The sequence below is a fragment of the Xenopus laevis genome, chromosome 7L (assembly GCF_017654675.1).
Source record: "Xenopus laevis strain J_2021 chromosome 7L, Xenopus_laevis_v10.1, whole genome shotgun sequence".
NCBI classification, from domain to species: Eukaryota; Metazoa; Chordata; class Amphibia; order Anura; family Pipidae; genus Xenopus; species Xenopus laevis.
This window is the reverse complement of record NC_054383.1, coordinates 114,842,572-114,859,700: the sequence shown is the minus strand read 5'-3', so window position 1 is coordinate 114,859,700 and position 17,129 is coordinate 114,842,572. Positions and strand designations below refer to the sequence as shown.

At 41.6% G+C, this 17,129-nt stretch overlaps 1 protein-coding gene across 1 annotated transcript in view; it reads right to left on the bottom strand.

Moving 5' to 3' along the window:
• Positions 1-1,262: 1,262 nt before the first annotated feature.
• nectin2.L (nectin cell adhesion molecule 2 L homeolog) overlaps positions 1,263-17,129 on the bottom strand; it is a gene marked incomplete at its 5' end in the record, with an annotated part of 31,471 nt that continues 15,604 nt past the window's right edge. Inside the window, 5 exon segments of the mRNA NM_001094175.1 lie at positions 1,263-2,469; positions 9,901-10,052; positions 10,619-10,736; positions 12,056-12,343; positions 13,217-13,543. Of these exon segments, the coding sequence (NP_001087644.1) occupies positions 2,003-2,469; positions 9,901-10,052; positions 10,619-10,736; positions 12,056-12,343; positions 13,217-13,543 (1,352 nt within the window). The 3' untranslated portion in view covers positions 1,263-2,002.

The following is a 17,129-nucleotide window of genomic DNA, read 5'->3' as shown; positions in this document are numbered from 1 at the left end:
GTGACAATATTCAATTTTGCAGTTGTCTCAGACCCCACCGGCCATTGAGAAGTAGACTTAAGGCTGGATATAACAATCGCTATAGGACTGTTACGACTCATAGCCTTGAATGTCTTATACACAAATGGTTTTGTCCTCATTCTATAATCAGTACAATAGTATATGGTGGGCAGAACGGACATTTTTGTTTCTTCAATAAAAAGCAGTTAGTGTTAGTTAGTATTGACTAACTAAGAGATATACATGGACGATATTCCTGGAGCTGTATCAACAGTTAGTTTTTAGCTATTAAATGTCAAACCTTGAGTGGGAATGTTACCATCAATATCTAGTCTGTGTCTGCTGATAAACTACAACAACCCCCTAGAATCCTAGCAACAGGGACCTAAATTATAAAACTAGAATCCTAGTGACAGAGCAAACCCCAAAATAATCCCAGGGACAGGGCCTCGCTTATAAAACCCCGCTAGAATCCTAGCGACATGACCCTAAATTATAAACCCAATATAATCCTAGCACCAGGACCCCGATTTATAAACCCCATCAGGATGTTAGCGGCAGGGCCCTCACTTATAAACCCTTCTAGAATCCTAGTGACAAGCCCCTTAATTATAAACCCCACTAGAACCCTAGCGACAAGCCCCTTATTTATAAACTCCACTAGAATCCTAGCGACAAGGCTCTTACTTATAAACCCTTCTAGAATCCTTGCGACAAGCCCCTTACTTATAAACCCTTCTAGAATCCTTGCGACAAGCTCCTTACTTATAAACCCTTCTAGAATCCTTGCAACAAGCCCCTTACTTATAAACCCTTCTAGAATCCTAGAGACAAGCTCCTTACTTATAAACCCTACTAGAATCCTAGCGACAAGCCCCTTACTTATGAACCCCACTAGAATCCTAGCGACAAGCCCCTTACTTATAAACCCTTCTAGAATCCTAGCGTTGGGGCCTTAAATTATCATGATCCTAGTAACAAGGCCCTCACTTATAAACCCCTCTAGAATCCTAGCGACAAGCCCCTTACTTATAAACCCTACTAGAATTCTACAGCCAGGGCCCTAAATGATCATAATCCTAGCAACAAGTCCCTCACTTATAAACCCTTAATCAGAATGCTAGTGACAGGGCCCATCTTGAACACTAAACACAGAACAATAGACAGATACATAGATGTGTCACCAAGCCCACTGCTGGAGACAAGAGTGAGGATCAGATGATTATTGTGATTGATGCATCTTCCCATTCACAACAGGAATCTTTTTTACAATTATTTTTTATTAAAATTCTTATCTTACAGAAATATATATAAAAAAAGATTTTTAAGGGAAGGGAACATTTCCTATTCACTGCTCCCTACTTCATATGAACCCTTTATCAGTCAATTCTTCACATGTTTTGCTTTCATTGTGCATCCTCCTTCATGTTGTTATTTCCTGAGGCACACTCACTTTGTAGTCCAGAGAAAATAAAAAAGTCATCCATTACGTGATGAATAAATGCCCCCCCCTCCCCTGTGAGTGGAGAACAGCCACCCCTTCTTTAGTCCCCAGTCATCAATAGGGCCCTGAGATGCACAGTGACACAGGTAAGAGTCTGTTCATATTCTGCCCTCATAAAGTCCGAGTGGTTTAGGGGTGGGTGGGAAATGAGGAACATTGCAGTGTTGGGAATGGGTATTAGAAGACCATAGCACTCCTGGTGAATTAAGAAAGATCACATTTGTTTTTGCCATGTCCATTAGAAATAGGAGCGTGGAGGCCAGTGTGTACGAGATGCAAGGTAATGGCACACTGCAGAGAAGGAGAGTGGAGCTATAGTGGTGGTGAGGACACACAATGAAGTCCATATGGTGGGTGGATGAGAACATTTTGTACATAGACACCAGCAATCCGGATTATTGTTGGGATGAGGGTGGATGGATACACTGCAGTCCATGTGGTGGGAGTGCTACAGGCCCTGCAGTCACTGTGAGCTTGGTGGTGCTTAAATGTGGAGCATTACACATACACTGCAGTCCTGGAGATGATTGATCCATCAGTCTGAGACTCCATGTCATCATCCAGGTAGGGGTCATGGTGAGGTCTAAGTTGCAGCATGGGCCCCACCTCGTTGAATTTCTCTTCTTCATCGTCATCCTCCAGAACATCGTACTTCATCCTTTCTTCAGATTCGTCCTCCTCTTCTTCTGCCAGCGAGGGGCTCAACCCACTGTCTCTCAATGGACCAGAGGCTTTCAGAGGTTTTCCCATCTCAGAGTCATCCTGGTAGGTAAATTCCTGGGAGGGTTTCCCACTGCCGAAAATTCGGGTCTTGGGGTTGTAAGAAGCCCGTTCTTTCTTGTGCACCCCTCCCCTCCGGATGACGATGAAGATGACAGCAGCCAGAAGGAGCACAACCAGGACCCCCCCAATGACACCCCCGGCAATGGCTCCTGCGTTGTTTGTCTGCGTCTCGAGCGCACGTTCTAGATATGAGAGAAACACAGCAATTCTACTGGCTGCCCAAGCACACAATAGCAGATCCCAACCCACCCCCAGTAAGGTGCACTGCAAGATTCGTCTGTGTATATACATACAGGTCATGCACACACATAAACACAGGGACATGCACAAACAAGACACCACACAATAGTGCTGCAATTACATAGCATTCTCATGCAGGGATGAAAGTATAATGATTTATACTAAACGTTGGGCAGATTTGGTTAAACTTTAAAGGGCAAGTCAACCCTAAAATAAAAATTTGACTAATAAAAGAATACATAATTCTAAGCAATGTTTCCAATATACACTAAACATTTTCAATGCTTTGAAATGTATTTGTAAAAACAATTGCTATTGAAAGCAGCATTGGCTTAACTCCTGGTTGTTACTTTTTAAACAATGTTATAAAAGTCTTGGTTCCCAAGCACAGACAGGTCTGTTAATCAGCTGCCTTGTCTTAAATTGTATCAACAGTCTGAGCCATCAGGGCAGAGACTACAAAGGGACAAACACTGCTGTCAATAGCAATACATATACATATAAATTAAAAACCAGAGAAAATGTGTAATGCACGTGTGTTTTTTATTATTAGGCAAAACATTTTTTTTGGGTTGACATTCTCTTTAATAAAAACAGCATCCAGTTCCATGTCACTCGTGCACAAATAAAAGGGGAGTTCACATTAAAATTATATTCTAAAATAATGGAGGTTTATTTTATTACTTTAGTTAATTTGTAAACAGTTCGCCTTTCACTAACCTGAAATTTAAAATGCTACCTGGTTGTCGGGGGTCACTGACCCCAACAAACTGCAGGCCAGGTATTTACTTTTACTATACTAATACGTAAAGGGGTAGTTCACCTTCTTGTTAATTTTTAGTATGTTACAAAAGTGCCAAATCATAGGAAAGTTTCAATTGGTCTTTTTTTTTAATAGTTTAATTATTTGCCTTCTGATTCTTTCCAGCCTTCTTTCCAGCAGCCAATAAATGTTGCTCTGTGAGGCTACTCTTTTACGGTTATTGCTACTTTTTATTACTTCTCTTTCTCTTCGAACACTCTTTTAATATTCCAGCCTCCCATTCAAACTACTGACCCCATCTAAAAAAAAACACTAAGTGCTCTGTAAGTCTACAAATGTATTCTTATTGCTACTTAACTTTCTATTCAGGCCTCTCCTACTCATACTCCAGTTTCTTATTCCAATCAATGCCGAGTTGCTGGGGTAATTTGGACCCTAGCTACCAAATACCTGTTGAAATTCCAAACTGGAGATCTGCCGAATAAAAAGCCAAATATTCAAAAGCCACTGAACATAAAAAAAGTGAAGACCAACTGCAAAATTGTCTCAGAATATCAATCTGTACATCATACTTAAATGTAATTTGAAGGTGAACAACCCCTTTAACCCTATTTATCTTGCAGCCTGCGATTTCAACAACAGCCTGGTTGCTCGGATAAGTGGGGCATCAACCCGAGGATCTGGAAATGATTATAAACCACAAATGAACTGCTTATGAACAGCACGGTCTACATTTTGCTAAAAAGTTAATTTCAAGGTCAACTGCTCCTTAAAAAGCAAACTTTTACACCTTGCATCCTTATGCTATGACCTGCAGTACCACTTCCCACCACTAATGGCAGCAAGTATTCAATTAAACTAGCGGTCCCCAACGTTTTTTGGCCCGGAGACTGGTGTAGAGCCAAATTTGGCGGCCCGTGGCGGTGACCCCTGAATTAAACGGCCCCAGCAGCACCTAATAACCTGCACAGGAACATCTCAATAGATTATGTTTCAAACAAGAATGTTTTTAAATCAATAGGCAAATTTCCCTTTTTAAAGCCAATTGTCTAACTCAAGCTTGGCAAGTACTACTTATTGATTATAATGATAGTCAGGCTCGGGTGGCATTTGTGGAACACTACCACCTGGAACAGTGTTGACTAAAGAGAAAATAGACCTCTTTATCTTCTATTTACCTTCCCTTAAATACATTTTGGGAAACAGGCTGTAGAGTACAGTTTATTGCATGTAGGGCTGAGAATGAAGGGAACATTTTGAGTAAATGCAGGGGGGGTTCCTGCTATAGTTTCATCCATGTGCCATAGACAGGGAGCTTCCCACCTCCTCTACAGCAATATTTCCTGTATTGACAGTTTATATAGTAATATTCAACATTACTGGATCTATACATCTATAGATACATGTACACAAAAAAAAATGTGTATTTCTAGTAAGAATAACAGTATGTCTATGTTCATTAACAATAACTTTTATGGTTCAGTGCTCCTTTTAGTCTATCCCTTGGGGCAGGCGGATGCGTTAAAACATAATTTTTGAGCTCGGCGTGTGCTCTCTGCTCTGGAACATCCTGCAATAACATAGAGCGTGAGCCTTGGGCTGGATCACACTGCTCTAAACATCTGTGCCAAACACAGACCCATCTCACTGGGAAACACCCTAAATTCAGGGTGTTTCAGTTGTGACTTGAGAGTTATTTGGATAATTGGGGCCAATATAGGGATATTTTACACCTACGGGAAAGGAAGCAGGTTTTTTTTGGGTGTGCCGAAAGAAAGCATAATACAAATGTGCGTGGAGACACCAAATAAAAGAGTAATGAAAACATTGGCAACAGGGGAAGAGTTTCCCCAATTAGAAAGCGAAGCAGAACTTGTTATTGATCCAAGGGAACTTTCCTAGGCTGTAGATCGTACATTGTGTAATGCTGGCTCCTGTGAGCTGCAGCAGCGGCTGGCACTATATGGGGTGCATCCTTAAAGGAGAAACAAACCCTTTACCAAAAAAACCCTGCCCCCACGCCACATAGACCCCCCTCCCTCCTCCCCTACAGCCTAGCTGCCCCCCCTGCGGAAATGCCCCTAACTTTGTACTTGCCCCTCGGTGCAGAGTCACAGCATCGGAGTTCATTGCAGCCATCTTCCAGGTCTTCGGTAAGCCGAGACGGAGACTGGCGAATGCACAGTTGGAGCAATTTACTGGATAGCTACAACTGCTCATGCGCCAAATTGCCAAATCACCGGAAGACACGAAGACCCGGAAGATGGCTGCGGTGAACTCAGATGCTGTGACTCTGCACCGAGGGGTAAGTCAAAAGTTATGGGCATTTCCCCGGGGGGGTCTACGTGGGGTGTAGGGTTTTTTTTGGTAAAGGGTTTGTTTCTCCTTTAAGGACAGAGGGTATGATGTGGGGTGAGTGCTTGTCTGCTGCTCTGGGAACCCCTGGAACTATAACAGGGTGACTGTTACCCCAATATTTCTAGATATCTGTAACCTTGTTATGAGCTAAGGGGGCCCAGTGTAAAGGCCAATTAGAGTGAGATTTGGGGTAAGTGCTACTGCTACTCTGGGAACTCCTGGAACTATAGCAGGGTGACTATTACACCAAAGTTTCTTTATATAGGTAACCTTATGAGTTGAGAAACCCAGCCTGAAGGCCAGTTAGGATGATATTTGGGGTAAGTGCTTATTCATGGTCTGGGTACCCCTGGAACTATAGCAGGGTCAGTTACCCCAGTGTTTATATATCTGTAACCTTGTTATGAGCTAAGGGGGCCCAGCCTGAAGGCCAGTTAGGATGAGATTTTGCCGAAACTATAGCTAGGTGACGGTTACCCTAATGTTTCTATTAGGGATGCACCTAATCCACTTTTTTGGACTTGGCCGAATCCTTTGTGAAATACCGAATACCGAACCTAAACCCTAATTTGCATATGCAAATCAGCGAGGGGGAGGGAAAAAGAGAGCCACGCACTAAAAATGGTTTTACTTCCGTGTTTTGTGACAAAAAGCCACATGATTTTAAGGATTCGGTTCGGCCAGGCACAAGGATTCAGCCGAATCTGAATCCTGCTGAAAATGGCCGAATACCGAACCGAATCCTGGATTCAGTTCATTCATAGTTTCTATATATCTGTAACCAAGTTACGAGCTACGGGGGGGCGGGGGGTGGGGTGTGATGGGTGAGGCCAATGTTGGACTATAAAACAGATTTTAAAACCAAAAAAGTCTGAAAAGCACTGTTCTCAATAAACAATTATTACTGGTTATGTTGACCTTTATTCAGCTTAGGTGGCTTGGTCTGTAGCCTTTGCTGCTATAGACAAATTAAGTAGCCATTGTTGCTGGATTCTTTTCCTGGCTGCTGTCGCCAGATATCGCAAACAGCACATCTAATGTCAGTAATAGATTCAGATATTAATTCTGCTTTCTACCAGTCCATTTTGTTAAAAACAAACAATCAAACAAACTACTACTTGGAACAGCCAAAATATTTCCTATTGTCATACTTATTTGGCCACTGGGGGCACTATATGACAAGAAGCGATAAGTAGATCTGTAACCTTGGCAAGAACAGCTGTATGGCAGCTAATACACAAATTTGCTGAAATGTGACAAGCTTCTCTTTTCAGGGAACACTATGCCTATGTGGAGAATAAACTGATAAAACCCTTTCTACAAATAGTAATATTTTTCACTGTCATAGGGGCAGTTCAGAACAAAATCTGGCACAAACAAAAATTCATATCAAGCATCAAAGAAAGGGGACAAAATGTACCCACACAAAGCCAAAACAGAGCGAGGAAACAATTTAACAGGACAAACACATTACTAGCCATAAATTACGTTTCACTCAAATACAAATGTAAAAAATGTGAGATTTGTAGAAGTTACAAAATAAAGAGCCAATAGTACTGGGATTATACTTGGTATAACTGACAGCTGCATGTTTACAAATACAAGACTTGTTTTGCTCCACCAAACTTATTGTGCTTACCCCTTGGGAATCTAGGGCAAATGATCAGAAGGTGTAAACTCCGGTATAGGTGTAGGAATAGGGATCAAATGTCCCCTAATTAGTTATGTGGCTGCTGACAAATGTGGTTCCCAAATTGTGGCACATTTCCACCTCCGTTCTGAAGGTTACTTAGAAGAAATATGGGTAAAATACTTGTTTTTAAAGGTCATTTATGGTGAGATTTATATTTTATACCCAATGATTACTGATATCTGTAATATTGCTGTGAACTAAGGGGGCCCTGGACTCATCAATGGAAAAGTCTAAAAGTGCTACCCTAAATACGCAAACCTTATGGCAGGGACAGGGACACAGTTGTTGCAGAACTAGAACTACTAGAAAAAACACTATACCCTGTCTGAAATCTTATAGGGGTTGTTCACCTTTGTATTAACTTTTAGTATGATGTAGAGAGTGATATTCTGAGACAATGTGCAGTTGGTTTTTATTATTTGCGGTTTTTGAGTTAGTTCGCTTTTTATTCAGCAGCTCTCCAGTTTGCAGTTTCAGCTATCTGGTTGCTAGGATCCAAATAATCATAGCAACCATGCATTGGTTTAAATGAGAGACTGGAATATGAATAGGAGGGGGTCTGAAAGTAAAGAAGAGCAATACAATGTAGCAGTTACAATACATTTGTAGCCTTTCAGACCATTTGCTGTTTAAATGGGGTCAGTGACCCCCAATTTGAAAGCTGGATGTAGTAAGAAAAAGGCGTCAATGAATAAAAAAAAAAAAAAAAAAAAAAAAACATGAAAAAAATATGAAGACCAATTGAAAAGTTGCTTAAAATTGCCCATTCCAGAACATACTTAAAGTTAACATGAATGTGAACCACCCCTTTAAAGGAGAAGCAAAGTCCTTTTTGGGGTGCCAAAAGTTAGGTACCCCCAAATGATCGCATTTACTTAGCCGACATCTCGGGTAACCACTGGTGCTCCATTTAGGAGAAAACTGCACTGCACCAAATTGTTCCCGCGAGCACCACGGACCGATTGTCTTCTGGCTTTTTTTTTCTTCTCACGGTTGTGTATGGGCAGTAGAATGAACTTTAACGAAAAAGCCACGATTTTGTTCTACTGCGCATGTGTCTGCTCCGGGACATTTGAATAAAGAAGAAGCAGGAAAATGATTGTTCTTTGGTGCACGCTGGAATAAACTAGGGCAGGTGCAGTTTTCTCTTGATCAGTGCACAGGACCGGGGTGTCTGGTAAGTAAATACAATCAGTTGGGGGTGCCTAACTTATGGCACCCCAAGTAAAAATTACTTTACTTCTCCTTTAAGGAAATTTAGTTGGAACGTGGGTCTATTAATAGGGTTAAGGAAGAGCAAACCGTCCTCCATTTCTTGTAATCCACAGCAACCAATCAGCAGGCAGAATAACCCAGGTCAACATGTTTACTGTACATTTAAATAGGGTACATTTTCCCTTTTAAAAAGGAACTGGTTTTATGGAAATGCTGGACTTGATTAGTGCACTGCAGAAAGTCTGAACAGGGAAGTTTGACCACTGCTTGTAACATGTATGGAAGTAGCATGGCAACACCAGCTATTCAGTCTCTAACACAAGGTTTGTCACTCACATCTGTCACATACATTCTGCGCATCACTTTAAGGAAAACTATACCCAGAAAATGAATTCTTAATGGAAAACTATACCCCCCAAACTATGTTGAATTCTTAATGGAAAACTATACCCCCCAAACTATGTAGGTCTCTATAAAAAGATATTGCATAAAACAGCTCATGTGTAAAAAACTGCTTCATGTAAACAAACCATTTTCATAATTATAGGTAACAGAGTTGTAGTATTTCTGGTCAGGTGATCTCTGAGGCAGCACACAGACCATCACAAAATGGTGGTTCAAGACAAGAGATGTAAAAGGGCAATATTTACTTAAATATATACCAGTTTGGTAAGATTCTTTAATATGCCAAATTAAATGTCATATTAAAAAATCTTACCAAACTGGAATATATATTTAAGCAAATATTGCCCTTTTACATCTCTTGCCTTGAACCACCATTTTGTGATGGTCTGTGTGCTGCCTCAGAGATCACCTGACCAGAAATACTTCAACTCTAACTGTAACAGGAAGAAGTGTTGAAGCAAAAGACAGAACTCTGTCTGTTAATTGGCTCATGTGACCTAACAAGTTTGTGTGAATCGTAGGATTCCAAGGGGAGGCCCTTAATTTTTAAAATGGCAGTTTACTATTTATAATTACCCAATGGCACATGCTACTAAAAAAGTATATGATTATGAAAATAGTTTATTTACATGAAGCAGGGTTTTACATATGAGCTGTTTTATGCAATATCTTTTTATAGAGACCTACATTGTTTGCGGGGTATAGTATTCATTTAATACACTCTAGACACTCCAAACCTCAGCTGAAGAGTAACAGACTCAGTCATAAGATGGAAGTAATGTTGGCTATAACCAGAATGGGATGGCGGTAATGTCCGGAGAAGCCCTGTCCCCTCCCATATGATGACATGGGTCTTGTCACAGTGGTCTCACCCTTCATCCAAAAACCCAGTACACACTCCCGCTCAGCACTCCACTCATGCAGCATTCAGGGGCTCACCTCTCACTAGCACCTCCTGTTGGGATGCTCGGCTCCCGAGGGCATTGGTCACCTCGCAAACTATTGTTGTATTTACTCGCTCATCCACTTCCTCCACATACAGCACATTATTTTTGGCTTTCACCGAGTTAGGCAGCGGCGAGCCATCAGCCCTGCAAAGAGAAAAGCAGTTAATCAGGTGATCTTTAGATATATGTATATTTAATGCCAATAATCATGAATAAAGGCACAAGAACATGTTTGTTGGATACACAGAGCCACAGTATAAACTGGTAAATAACTGCTGTGGCTATTTTTGGGGTTGAAAGGTAAAGGAAATAAGGAAAAAGAGAAGAAAGGAAATTGTCAGATCATTAGCCTTTTGTTCTGTTACTTAGGGGACATAGCATTTGAAAAAAAGGGCCAATTCTAGGTAACCTGCATGTAATAACAGGCAAAGTTTGCCCAGATCTCGTAACCCATAGCAACCAAGGGGCAGTTAGAATTGACTCAACTGCTGCAATCGAACAATGGAAACAAATGACAGAATGGTTGCTGTGCGTTTCCACTCATGGACAAATGGGGTCTCATCTATATTTCCAATAAGCTTATACTGCTGCAGGGATTTATTTACCAAGGCCATTATTCCAGCATTTATAAGCTATGTGCCTTTCAGGCTTGTCTTTATGGTTCTAAAATCAAGGATGCAGGCAACAGCGGCATATAGCATCGCACTCACGTTTTCCAGGTGTATACTGTAGGCTGGGGGTTTCCATGAGCATTGCAGGTAAGAGAGGCCCCAGTCCGTTTCAGGTACCAATTGTTATCGTATCCTTCAATGGCAACAATCGGGCTGTCTGCAAGGAGGCAATGGTCAAAAAGAAAAAATCAGATGCCTGGGAAATGCTATAGCATGAGGACAGACAGACATACAAACACTATTAAAAGGGGTTGTTCACCTTTCAATTAACTTTTAGTATGAAGTAGAGACAGACAATTTGCAATTGGTTTTCATTTTATTTTAATTGTCGTTTATGAGTTATCTTTTTATTCGCAGCTCTGCAGTTTTCAATTTCAGCAATCTGGTTGCAAGGGTCCAACAACCCTAGCAACTGTGCACTTATTTGCATAACAGACTGGAATATAAATAGTAGAGGACCTGAATAGAAAGATGAGTAATAAAAAAAAGTAGCAATAACAATAAATTTGTAGCCTAAGGGCAGAGACACATGCTGAGATCCTGGGAGATTTGTAGCCTGGTGACAAATCTCCTCTTCTTTGGGACGACTAATCCCCCCGAACTTCCTTCCCGCTGGCTAGAATGTAAATCACAGGTTGGGGGGTCCTCAAGAGAGATTTGTTTTTGAAGTTTTTGCCTGAAGTTTTCTCGAGGCAAGGAAAGGCAGTTCGGGGAGATTTCGCAGGCGACTAATATCCCTGAATCTCAGCGTGTGTCCCTGCCCTTAGAGCACCTGCTTTTTAGATGGGTGGGTCACTGACCCCCATTTGAAAGCTGAAGAGAGTCAGAAGAAGACAAATATTAAAAGGAATCAACAAAGACCAATTGAAAAGTTTAGCATTAGCCATTCTAGAATATATGAAAATAACGGTGGCAATAGACACACAGATCCTATCGTACGAATCAAGGATTCGTACGATTTTTGGATCGTGTGTGGCGTGTGCCGACATCTTTCGTCCGGCGGAGATCGGTCGTTTGGTCGATCGGTCAGGTTTGATTATGACCCGACCGATCCCGCCGGAGCCCATGGCACATCGTAATCTGATATAGCCATGCCTGTTAATGGCATATCGGGAAAGATCCGCTCGTTTGGCGATGTTGCCAAACGAGCGGTTCTTTGCGTCTATGGCCACCTTTAGGTGAACCACAACAAGGGAGTGAGATGGCATGCAGATGCATTAGAATGAACTGGGGATAATTTTACAGTAGTACAAACTGTCCCCAAACCGAGAGGAGCCCTGGGTTTATCCGTGTCAGGTGGGTTTGGGCCAACAAACTATCATTAGTAGCGGGTCACAGACTGGTATTAATTGAGGTACGTGTGCTGAGCAAGAGCCCATGTTACAGGATGCAGAATTTGAATATTTACATAATACAACAAAGTGAATTCCATTGCATGCTTGGCACCATCTCAGCACGCAAACCAAATATACTCACATTGCACAGACAGGGTGACGGGGATCGGCGTCTCTTTAGAGTCGTAGGAAATCACGCAGATGACTTCTTGCTTGTCAGCAGTCCAGGTTGGGATGAGCTTGAAGCTGCTCACCACCGTATATGTACCATCAGTGTTATTATTTACAGTCATGTCGAAATTGCCAGGGAGTGTCGACCTCCAAGTGATCTGGGAAGGAGGCTTGCCATTGGCTGATGCACATTTTGCTACCGGAACCTCTATGTCACCGGCCACTACAGGAATAGCTTCAGCTGAGTTTTTTGGATCAGCTACAGAGAGAAAGACAAACAGGACATGAGTATCTAGTGCAGAGAGTTGTGCGGAGCGAAACAGTACAAAGAGATATCTGTAGGGGGGCAGTGCAAGTTCCATAACCATGTAAAACTGGCCATAAATTGGCAGCTTATTGGCCCATGTAAAGGTTCTTCCCCCATTCTTGCCCAATTCTATCAGGCAGGTTTAGCGATCTCTTTAAAATTCTGCTTAACTCAGCTTTGCGTTAACTACAGTAGAGAGTGATATTCCAAGACAAATTCTTCGGGGCGGCTAATCTCCCCAAACTGCCTTCCCGCTGGCTACAATTTAATTAGTCAATGGGATGGCACTCTGAGCGCTTCATTTTCCAAAGTGAGGAAACTTCGGGCTACTTCGGAAAACAAAGCAATTTACATTCTAGCTAGCTTGAAGGCAGGGGAAGGCAGTTTGGGGAGATTAGTCGACCCCGAAGAAGAGGAGATTTGTTGCCGGGTGACTAATCTCCCCAAATCTGACCGTGTGCCTCTGTCCTAAAAGTTAACTTAAAGGTAAACCACCCCTTTAAGCTTTCATTATGGTTCAATGGTTGACCTGGGGGCCACACAGTCAAATCAGCCCAATTTGTTGCAGCTCGCGGGTGGCCAATATCAGGCAAAGAGATGTTCTTCAGAAACCTTGCTTTATATGCCTAGCTTTAGTTACGAGCTGTATCACACATTATTTCTGTGTTTGTCAACCTGAGCACACAACATGCATACGGTAAAAAGCTAAGGCTCGCATTCCCTCTGCTTTTAAGGAAGGTGCATATGTATCAGTGTAGACTGGACCAGACTTCAGTTATAAGTGGAAACAGACCCAAAAATCACTTTTCATTTTCACTTACTTACCTTTCACGCTGAGATATGTAGTGCCCTTGCGGTTTCCACCGGGGAAGGTGGTGACCTCACAGACATAGTTGCCCTCGTCAGAAGCCCGCAGCAGCTTTATGAGGAGCGTGGCGCTGCTCGGGCTGGCAGTCAGATTGAAATCATTCTTGTTCTGCACGTGTATGCCAAACTGGGGGCTGTAGGTAGCAATGTTGGTACTGTCCTTCATCCACATTATCTGAGTCACTTGCATGTCGACACTGCTGGTAAATGTGCAGGGCAGGGTGACTTGCTGGCCCAAGGTACCAGTCATCTTCTCGTTGACAGTAATCTGTTGTGCCTGCAAAACTGAAAGGAAATGGAAGCAATTGATTAGGCTGAGAGCCCACAAAGGTTCAAACCAACCAAAAATAGGGTGCAAGGTTATCAGCACTCATAAGTTGTCCTGCTATTAAACATCTTTATACCTAAAGAAGCTTCAGCTATGCGCCTGCCCCTCTATTTGCATGGTATACACACACAGGTATGGGATCCGTTATCCTGAAAGCTCAGAATTACAGAAAGGCCATCTCCCATAGACTGCTTTTTCTTCAAATGTTTAAAAATGATTTCCTTTTTCTCTGTAATAATAAAACAGTATCACTAAGGTATAATGAATACTTAAACCAGGCAATTGGGTTTATTTAATGTGTACATGATTTTCTAGTAGACTAGTAGAGTAGGCAACTTCGGTATCCGAATCGACGCGCGTGCCATCCTGCAGGCGATTTTTCATTTTAGCCGGCGCAAGACAGAGGTAAGGCATTTGGGGAGATTGGTCGCCGCAAAGACGAGGCGATTAGTCGCCAGGCGACTAAATCTCCCCAAATTGCCCAGTGTGACCTTACCCTTAAGGTACCAAGATCCAAATTACTAAAAGATCTGTTATCTGGAAAACCCCCAGGTCCCGAGCATTCTAGATAACCGGTCCCACACATATACATAACTTGTGCATTCAACGTGTCGGCCCACATTAGGGCCTTCATCAAGTCCTCCTATCTATTTATATTCGGACTAGCACCCAGTTTCTATTTTTGGCTAATGGTGTGCGCTGTGTGTGTGTGAATATCTTGTAAATTATATCCTTATAAACGGTTCTGATGTCATCAGTTATAAACGGTGAGTTCTGATGCCATTTCTGTCACATGACTCGCTGAAATTTGTGTATTATAATAAATAAAGTACCCCCAGTTGCAAAATATGAGGATATTAGAAGTTACCTCGGAGTTTCATGACCTTTATAAAAACCTTTATATGGTCATGAAACTCCTCGGTAACTTGTAATATCCTTATAATTTACAAGAGGGGTACTTTATTCACTATATATATATATATATATATATATATATATATATATATATATATATATATATATATATATATATATATATATATATATATATATATATATATATATATATATATATATATATATATATATATATATATATATATATACACACACACACACATACATATACACACACAGCATGGGTGCTTAAAACCCAGTTCTGATACTACTGTTCAATATGTGTTCAAGAGATTAACTCCGAGTTACGAAGGCTTGGGATAATCAAAGGGCAATGGCACACAGCATGATTTCTGCATTTTTAACAAAGAACAAATGCTCAAAGTTGCATTGTCGTAAAAGCTTGCAGAGAGGAGAGGTTGAGGCTGGGTGCTTAGTAGACTGCAGTAAGGATGGAGTATTGCCAATGGTGAAAACAGGAGCTGAGCACAAAGAAAATGCAGGGCAGAGAGCAGAGCGACGGCAAACAATAAAAAGATTTACAAGGAAAGGCACTTGGAGGACAAAGTGATGGGTATTTAATGCGCATACAGATTCGGAGACCAGAGCGGGGATGTGGCAGAAATAAATCACAGTCTGGGACAAGGAGACCTTCCTGAGATGATTCAAGGTGGATACTATAAATCTGGGAAAGAAGGGCACAGTATGTGCAGCCGTGTGCCAGCAGCTTACAGCATCCCTGCATAATGCATAACATTGTATCACTCGCAAGGGAAACAACAACAGATACAGTGTGAGTGGCTTTGCACTAGCAACCAAGGGTAATGTATCTAGCCAGGATACAATGTCTATATAACTATAAACCAGGAGCAAGGACAGCAATATATGTACACATAAAAGGGTGAGAGGGAGATGAAGCCAAACATCAACACCCCAGTCAAGAGTTTCCATCAAAATATGGGCCTGCCTCCCCTAGGGGGCTTAAGGGGTAGATAGGCGGGTAAGATTTGATATGCGTGATTACATGTTCTGCATTCTCCGACAGCAATAAAAAGGGAAACTACCATGATAAGGTTTTCATATAGCTCTCCCAAAATTTTAAACTAGACAAAAAGGCAATAATCTCCTCTATGATTCACAGTTCTTTATTGCAATCAGACGTCCTCGATTTCTTTATAGATAATAGCCCTGTCAAAAGGAATCAATGATTTGCCGCTACTCAATGGCGAAAGCCACCATGTAACTGTCGCAAATCACCCAAAAATGTTATACAGTCTATATTAATATATCTAAACATGGGGGAGTTTGCAACACTGCAGTAAACTAACCACCACCCAGAACACCAAACATCTGCACCCCTCAAATTGGTGTAATTATGGAGTAATATCACCTAGGCATCCCATTAGCTTGCACAAGAAAGGTATCGCATTGGGGATGGGATGTGGGTAGAAAAATAAGGAAGGCAATTAAATTGGGCATGCTTAAAAGGGTTGAGTTGTTTCCAGATAGTTCTCCAGAATTATAAATACTTTTTCAAATGCTTTTCATTATTTATTTTTAACTGTTTTTCCAAAATCTAAGTTTAGAGTTGAATGTTTGAATGTCTGTGGTCTTGCAGAATCTAAACTGTTACAATTTTGCAACATTTGGTGGATACATTTCTCAGCAGTATTAACAACAATTGTATCAATTTTAACAGCTGTCTTTAATGAAACCCAGTAGTGATGTGCGGGTCGAGAATTTCTCGACCAGCACCCGACCCTAACCCGCCTGCTCCCTACCCGCATCCAACCCGGGCCCGCTGCTCCCCTTTATTTATAGACCCGAGCGGGGCAGGCGGGAGTCTATAAATTCCGGTGCCGGAAGGCGGCAATGCTAGGTCGCATTACGACCAGGGGTCGGCCCAAACCCGCCCGACCCGCGGGCCTCGGGTCGGCCCGCACATCACTAAAATCCAGGGGTTCTGCTCAGCAGGGCTAAAGATAAGACATTTGTCAACTAAATGTATCAATTAAGAACAGTTTAGAGGGTTTTTAGAGAGGTGAAATTTTTGATTTACACTTCAATATTAGAAAAACGGTGACACAGAAAATAAAAAGTAATTGGAAAAAGTAGTTATTTCTGGTGATCTATCTGAAACCAACTGAACTGAAAAAAGCATTGGAAGGTGAACAACCCCTTTAAAAAAAATACACAGTCATTGGGAGAGGGGATTGTTTAATACAAAAATATAAGATATCCTCACACTATATGGGACCCAGGGCACTAACCAATCAGCATGTAGCCTTTTCTGGACTTAGGCAGTTAAAATGATGAAAGCAAATCTGATTTACTGCACCATCTGTTAATTGCCCGACATTCCTTTTTATCCTCCTTAGAGAAATATATACAAGGCAATGTAAAATTCTTCCCCTGCAAAAAGTTAAAAGCACCATATAGGCCATCATTACAACCTTCCCAGCCCATAATTGACTGAAGCCCAGCCTGCCAAGAGCCCAGCCATTTCCTGATGAATGTAATTGTATCTCCTGCAGTATAAAGGATTCCGGAGTGTTTAAACTTAACAGCGGATTGTGGCCTCTCCGCAAGGAAACCTAAAAAAGAAAAAGGCTGTATTGTTCAGCAGACAAAAGCTGAAAGCCCATA